The sequence below is a fragment of the Gossypium raimondii genome, chromosome 8, assembly GCF_025698545.1.
Source record: "Gossypium raimondii isolate GPD5lz chromosome 8, ASM2569854v1, whole genome shotgun sequence".
Classification (NCBI taxonomy): domain Eukaryota; kingdom Viridiplantae; phylum Streptophyta; class Magnoliopsida; order Malvales; family Malvaceae; genus Gossypium; species Gossypium raimondii.
Genome location: NC_068572.1, coordinates 27,289,664 through 27,297,713, shown reverse-complemented (window position 1 = coordinate 27,297,713; position 8,050 = coordinate 27,289,664). Strand labels below are relative to the sequence as shown.

The 8,050-nt window shown below is 42.1% G+C and overlaps 1 protein-coding gene across 1 annotated transcript; it reads left to right on the top strand.

Annotated features, from left to right (window-relative positions):
* Nucleotides 1-3,341: 3,341 nt before the first annotated feature.
* On the top strand, nt 3,342-5,870 carry LOC105793221 (uncharacterized). Its single transcript, XM_012622146.1, has 6 exons — nt 3,342-3,492; nt 3,606-3,817; nt 4,166-4,513; nt 5,422-5,514; nt 5,685-5,756; nt 5,847-5,870. The coding sequence occupies exons 1-6, from the start codon at nt 3,342-3,344 to the stop codon at nt 5,868-5,870; spliced, it is 900 nt and encodes a 299-aa protein (XP_012477600.1).
* The last annotated feature ends 2,180 nt before the right edge of the window (nt 5,871-8,050 follow it).

Below are 8,050 nucleotides of genomic sequence, written 5' to 3'. Positions count from 1 at the left end.
CACTAGAGGCACTCGCAGAAGGGGTACACGAGGCCGTGGTAGAGGCCGAGGAAGTGCTAGGGCTGGGTCTTCGGCATCAGGCCATATGCCTAATGTTGGGGCTAGGAAAACACCAACTTCACTGATGTCTGTGATGGGATCATTCGATTGAGTGGTTGGGGATGATGCACTATCCCAAGCTATGCTTTGCATTCTGGAAAGTGTCGCAGGGACCAGTACTGGTGTTGGGGGCCGAGGGTCGATTACAGAATGACTCCGGTCGAATGGAGCGGAATTTTTCTTGGGTAGTTCTGGGGTAGCCCCTAATGTGGTTGAATACTAGTTGGAAGCCACGGAGAGGATAATGGATGACCTGGACTGCACTTCTGAGCAAAAGCTAAAATGAGCAGTGTCTTTACTGTAAGATGAAGCCTATCAGTGGTGGCTTACTGTGAGAGAATGTACTTAGGCTGACCGGTTAACGTGGGATTTCTTTAAGGCAGCATTCTAAGGAAAGTATGTGGGCGCAAGTTATGTGGACGCCCGAAGAAAGGAATTTTTGAGTTTGGTCCAGGGAAATAAAATTGTGGCAGAATATGAGGTAGAGTTTCTACAATTGAGCCGCCATGCTCATGGGATAATGGCGACTGAATATGAACGCTGTGTGTGATTTAAGGACGGCCTCTAAGATGAGTTGCAAGTCTTGATAGCTCCGCAGAGGGACTGAGATTTTGCATAGAAAAGGTGAAAATCGTCGAGGATGTGAAGCGCTCTGAGCTCCAGAACCATGAAAAAGATAGGGGCAGGTACATGAAGGATTTAGAGCTATCGAGTTCTTCTGGAAGGCCTAGAAAGAGCGCTAGGTTTGATGGGCCAGTCCGAGTTGGGGTTTCTATTGCAAGACCACAGCTTTGTGCTGATTGTGGGAGACATCATCTGGGTGAGTGCTGGAAAAAGATTGGGGCATGTTTCAGATGTGGGTCTATGGAGCATCAAGTTAAGAAATGTCCTCAGAGGCCGATTCAGATGCAAGCTGCAGGTCAGGGTTTTGTTCAGCCAGCAAGAGTTGGTTAGCAGCCACAGAGAGGCCGTGGGCAGGTTAGAGGTGGAAATAGCGTGGGACAAGGTCGTGGAACATCAGGTAGAGGTGTTGGTAACATTGAGGCAAGATAGCCAGCACTGGTCTATGCTGCTTGTCGCCAAGAGGATGGTGACGCTCCGGATGTTATAATTGGTACGTTTCTGATTCATAATGTACCTTAAACTGCTTTAATTGATATAGGGTCTATGCATTCATACATTGCATGCACTGTGTCTAGCACCTTAGGTATCATGTGTGAGAGTACTGTTAATGAGATGACTGTGTTAATCCACTAGGACAATCAGTAAGGGTAGGCAAGTTGTTCAGAGATGTACCCCTAGAGGTTCTAGGAGTTATATTTCTAACGAATTTAATACAGGGACCGTTTGGTGAATTCAACCTAATTTTGGGGATGGATTGGCTGGTAAAACACCGTACAAGTTTGGATTGTGCTACTAAGCGAATGGTATTAAAGACTATTGAGGATGAGGAGGTGGCTGTGATTGGGGAGCAAAGGGACTTTCTGTCTAATGTGATTTCTACATTAAGGGCCGAAAAGCTGGTTTGCAAGGGTTGTGAGGCATTTCTAGCCTATGTTGGTGTATCTAATTCTGAGGGTCTTTCTGTTGGAGATATCAGAATGGTTAAGGATTTTTCTGATGTATTTCCTAATGAGCTCCCTAGGTTGCCTCCGAGCCGCCAAGTTGAATTTGGTATTGAGCTCCTGCCGGGGATAGCTCCGGTGTCCATCGTCACTTATAGGATGGCACCGAAAGAGCTGGTGGAATTAAAAGCTCAAATCCAAGAATTGTTAGATCGAGGTTTCATTCGACCTAGCATGTCTCCGTGGGGAGCACCAGTGTTGTTCGTAAAGAAGAAGGATGGAATCGTGCGCATCTGTATCAACTATTGGCAATTGAATAAACTGACTATCAATAATAAGTATCCTTTGCCCAGGATAGACGATTTATTTGATCAGTTGCAAGGAGCTTCGATTTTCTCCAAAATAGATCTTCGTTCTGGGTACCATCAGCTGAGAGTTAAGGAGGCTGATGTGTATAAGACTGCATTTAGGACTCGTTATGGTCATTACAACTTCCTAGTAATGCCATTTGGGCCCACTAATGCACCAACTACCTTCATGGATCTGATGAACCAAGTATTCAAGCCCTACTTAGATCGGTTCGTTGTGGTACTTATAGACGATATCTTGGTATATTCGAGAATCAAGGATGAGCATGATGCACATCTCCGAATTGTTCTACAGATTTTAAGGGAGAAACAACTGTATGCTAAGTTCAGCAAATGTGAGTTCTGGCTACGAGAAGTAACATTTCTGGGCATGTGGTGTATGCCGAGGGGATTATGGTTGATCCTCAAAAAATTGAAGCCGTACTAGATTGGAAATCACCTAAGACCGTATCTGAGATTCGAAGTTTTCTAGGTCTGGTAGGGTATTACAGACATTTTGTTGAGGGGTTTTCCTTGATTGTCGTGCCTCTGACTAAGTTGTTGCGTAAAGGGGTACCGTTTAACTGGACTTATATGCAGCAAGGAAGTTTTAAGAAATTGAAGAAAGTTCTGACTGAGGCCCCTGTCTTAATACAACCAGAATCTGGGAAGGAATTCACTATTTACAGCGGTGCATCACACATTTAGTTTGGGTTGTGTGCTAATGCAGGAGGGTAAGGTGGTTGCTTACGCGTCTCGTCAACTTAAGCCTCACGAGGTGAATCACCCTACTCATGACTTGGAGTTAGCCGCGGTGGTATTCGCACTGAAAATTTGGAGGCACTATTTATACGGTGAGAAGTGTACTATCTACATAGATCACAAGAGCCTTAAGTACCTCCTCACTCAAAAGGAGCTGAATCTTAGGCAGCGAAGATGGGTAAAGCTGCTTAAGGATTATGATTGCTCAATTCAGTATCACCCTGGTAAGGCTAACGTGGTAGCTGATGCACTGAGCCGTAGGGCTTTATCTGATTTGAGGGCGATGTTTGCTCTTCTAAGCTTTTTTTTATGATGGTAGCTTGTTCGCTGAGATGCAAGTTAGACCGACATGGACTAAATAGAATAAGGGTAACCAGTTATTGGATGAGTCACTGGTTCCTCGTTTCCGATAGGTTGAGAATGGGGAAACTTCAGATTTTGGGTTAAATAGTGAAGAAGTACGTGCTTCTGTGGGAGAGTCTGTGTACCCAGGGATAATCATTTGAGGTAGTCTATATTGCGAGAGGCACATAGTAGTCCTTATGCTTTGCATCCTGGTGGAAATAAAATGTACCATGACCTTTGTGAGTTATATTGGTGGCCTGGTCTTAAGCATGAAGTTACTGATTTTGTGGGAAAGTGTTTAACTTGTCAGCAAGTGAAGGCTGAACATCAGTTACCTTCAGGGTTACTGCAGCCAATTAAAATTCCTCTTGGAAGTGGGAGAGAGTAACCATGGATTTTGTGAGTAGGCTGCCCTTAACGCCTACCAAGAAAGATTCGGTATGGGTTATTGTTGACTGATTGACTAAATCTGCTCACTTTATATCAGTTCTTACTGATTACTCTTTGCAGAAGTTGGCTAAACTGTATGTGGCTGAGATTGTAAGACTGCATGGGGTACCGGTTTCTATTATTTCAAATAGAGATCCATGCTTCACGTCTTGGTTACAGAAGAAGTTACACGAGGCTTTGGGTTTAATACTATACTTTAGTACTGCGTTTCATCCCCAGACAGGTGGTCAATCGGAAAGAGTGATTCAAGTACTGGAGGATATGTTGAGGTGTTGTGTAATAGATTTCTGAGGCAGTTGGGAAGACTATTTTCCGTTAATAGAGTTCGCGTATAATAATAGTTATCAATCCAGTTTTCAAATGGCACCGTACGAGGCGTTATGTGGTCATAGATGTCGAACTCCTACGTGTTGGACTGAGTTGGGCGAGCGGCGAGTTCGGGGGCCAAAGTTAGTTTCTAACACCAAAGAGAACGTAAAACTTATTCGAGACCGGTTTAAAGAAGCATCTGATAGGTAGAAGTCTTATGCAGATCTTAAACGCCGAGAGATTGAGTATTTTGTGGGGAACTCCGTATTTCTCAAGGTCTGTCCACAGAAAAAGATACTGAGGTTTGGACAGAAGGGTAAGCTTAGCCCTAAGTTCATTGGGCCTTATCGTATACTGAAGCATGTGGGACCGGTCACTTATCAACTTGATTTGCCTCCAAAATTAGACCAGATTCACGATGTGTTCCACGTCTCCATGCTAAGGCGTTATTGGTCTGATCCCACACACATAGTACCAATTGAGGAGATTGAGATTAGGCCAGATCTGACCTTCGAAGAGAAGCAAATGCAGATATTGGACTGTGAGGTTAAAGTACTGAGGAAGAAATCTATTCCATTAGTCAAAGTGCTTTGGCGTAATCACAGTTCAGAAGAGGCCACGTGGGAACCCGAAGAGGCAATGCGACAACAATACCCTCATCTTTTTTGACTAGGTAAATTTCGAGGTCGAAATTTTGTTAAGGGGGTAGATTGTAATGCCCCAAAAATCTAAGTATTTAATTTTTGCATGTTTTGACACAAATTGTTTGTTTGCTTTAATGGCTAAGTGATTTGGGTGTGTATCGGAGTGTTTGAAAAGCCTGGGTTCAAGTCTTGGCCTTGGCAGAATTTTTAGTTTTGCTCTTAAATGAATCTGGGTATAGGCATATAGGCCTTATAAATATTAGTGTTGGTTTTATGTCACAAAAAAAGCTTATGGTCAAGTGGCAATGTGGCGTGTTGTGTAATTGTGGGGTCTGAGGTTCAAGTCCTGGGTTGTGCAGTAGAATATTTATTTTGCTGCTTGGGCTGTGTAGGTAGTGGAGTTGGACTGAAACACAACTAATGGGAGTTTGAATGAAGTTTGAATGGATTTGTTGGGGGAGTTGGGGGAGAAATTGGTAGAGTGATTCGAGGAGGGGATAAAGTGAGAGATTTTAGGAGAAAATCAAGGAGTTGTTTGTGAGGAAAGTTGTGTCATTTTGGGAAAACTCTAGCTAGAGGTTTCGACTGGGGGTTTGCTTGTGCCGAATTTGATCAGCAGGCATTGTGGTAATCGGGTTTTGAAGTTGTTACTTTCTGTCAGTTTTGGTTTTGGTCATTTTCGCGTTCTTGCCTTTTCACTCTTGGGTTTCGATTTTGCCAAGTTTGGGGAGTACCTCTCGGGTTTATTGCTTTCTTTTTTTGCTCTTTCTTTTCCTCTTCCCCTCTCCTCTTGTTGCCAAATTCTCTCTTCTCTCTCTCTTTCTCTTCTCTTCTTCTTTTCTAGCCGTATATTATTATCTTTCTGTCTTTGTTTTCTACCTCTTTTTATTTTCTTTTTAGGTCGATAAGCTATCTTCCTTTATTGTCTGTGGTTCAACTGTATATCACTTTTCTCTGTCGGTTCGAACTCCTCGAGGATTGAGGGAGTATCAAGTAGTATCAAGTCATCGAAACCTTTCTCTCTTCTCTCGATCTAAGACAGGTATGTGGGCTAGCATTCTAGGGGTAGGCCTAATGCTTGTTGTATTTCTGTAAGTTATCATGAAGTGGATTTAAACCACATGGTTAAGCAATCTTGTCTAATAAATCCGTTTGCAATGCAGATATTCGCCAATAACATTCTAGTCAACCTTTGTCACTGGTATAGGTGGGCTAAGCCACTTTTGACAAGCAAGGCAAGTATTAATTTAGTTTTGGTTAAGGATGCAAAAGAAGGAATTTAACATTATTGTTTAGCGACTAATGGAAAACTTGTATGAATGTAGATTTTGGGTGCTCATGGATCTTAGTGCGTTTTCACAATCAGGTGTGTAATCGCCCCACTACAACCATAGATCGGCAAAAAGCTGAAAAGCCGTAAAAACGGCATTTGAGACCACACGGGCGTGCGATCGTTCAAGTGGTAAGCCCAACTTGCGATTCGTTGGCAAATGACTGAAATACCCCTGAAGGGTAAAAAGACCGAAATATCCAGAAGGGTAAAATGATCGAAATACCCTCGAAGGGTAAAATAACCAAAATACCCTCGAAGGATAAAATGACTGAAATACCCTCAAAGGGTATAATTACTGAAATACCCTCGAAAGGTAAAATGATCGAAATACCCTCGAAGGGTAAAATGACTGAAATACCCCCGAACGGTAAAATGAGTGAAATACCCCCATAAGGTAAAATGAATGAAATACCCCCATAGGGTAAAATGACTGTTATACCCCTAAGAGATGAAATGACCGTTATAGCCTTATGATATGTATGGCTGATTTGTTCTATGATATATATATGACTGTTACTGAGTATGATGTTCTGCATTCACGTAAGATTTATGACATGACATACTGCATGGGGATGGGATACTGATATTGAGGAAGGATACTGTACTGGTGGCTTAGCCACATATACTATCACTGACAGTTTCGTTGTGATTCTATTAGTAGCAGCTTTGCTGCGATATTGGTGTGTTGGCTGGGTGGGTCAATTTTATCCCCACTTGGTGTGTTGGTGGTACGGAGTGGTTTGTTGGTTGGATTGGGATGGGTTGCATTATTGCCTGCATCTTGATTCTTGTATTGGGCTAAGGCCCGATCTTATTCAGATTTAGCAAAGGCTCAGATCATTCTTGTATTGGGCTAAGGCCCACACTATATTATATTGATAGGGCCCACCAGATCGACATCAGATGATTCTTGATTGACTGTTAGGGGATTAGACTCTAAATTTCGTAAACTCACCCTCTCCTTTTAACTGTACAGGTAATCCTCAGCCACTAACGATTCAGTGCCGCAAGAGACTCGGAGGTGGCCACACGACTGCTGCTGTTCATGCTTGCTTTTATTTCATTTTAAATTATAAGTTGGGGTTTGTTTTTGTAATAAGCCCTTTGGGTTGGTTTAAATTTTTAATTTGGCTTTTACTTACATGATTTAAACTGGTAGATAGGAGGAGATGGTTTTTTTTAAATAATTACTGATTTCAAAGACACGAGTTTTAAACAATAGAATTTAACAAGCTTCCGCAATTTTGGACCAACTATTTAAAATAATATCAGATAACAAGACAAATATTTTGTCTAGTTGATTTGTTAATTAATTAATAAAGGGGTTTATTTTAAGCTTAAACAAACTTTTACCAACGAGTTAAATTTTTGTAACACACTTCAATGTGACACGTTAGATTCGACCATAACGTCTAGGCTGAGTTTGGGGTGTTACACGCTCTTCATTTCATCTCCGACTCGTGGTGAATTGGTCCCACCAAATCATGGCTTAATCGGAGAACCCATTCACCGCAAGCTTCACTTTCTTACCCTCCGAGTAGTCGTGGCACTCGAAAATCAATTCTACTTTCTTTTCCCACTCAAGGCATGCCTCCAGGCCGGATCGACCTTGAAACGGTAGAATGGCTATCTTGTTGCTTGTCAAATCACCATCAACACGTTCATACTATCTAAAGCCTCGATTTCTATGAATACATCGCCTTTCGCTTTGGTTGGATGATTTAAAATGGATCGGACCAACCACCAACAGCAATAACTTTTCTTTCGAAACTTATAGACATATTGTTTGAACCTCACCACAAAGCCTCACTAGTCACTCACAAAGGAAAATTAGATGGCACTCCACTCGTGTTTGCACTCGATATATTGGCTTTTTCTACCCTTTAATAAGCTCACAACTCTCGTGCCTTTTACCACTCGATTCTCCTCTCGAAGTTCACAGAAGACTCGCTTAGACTTAAAAGCAAGCTTAGGGGTCAGTTTCAAAGGGTTAACAAGGGTAGATGATGTTTGGGTAATAGGAAGGCTGAAAGAAAAAAATAAGGGCTGAAAGTGTGGCGCAAGGGGTTGATTGTGGGCAGAAATGGATTTGGAAGATCGGGAACAAATTGAGCACTTTCAAAACTTCTTTCTTTCTTTTTTTTCTTTTGTTTTTTTAATTTCAAATCTCTTCCTTTTTTTAATTACAAAATGCTA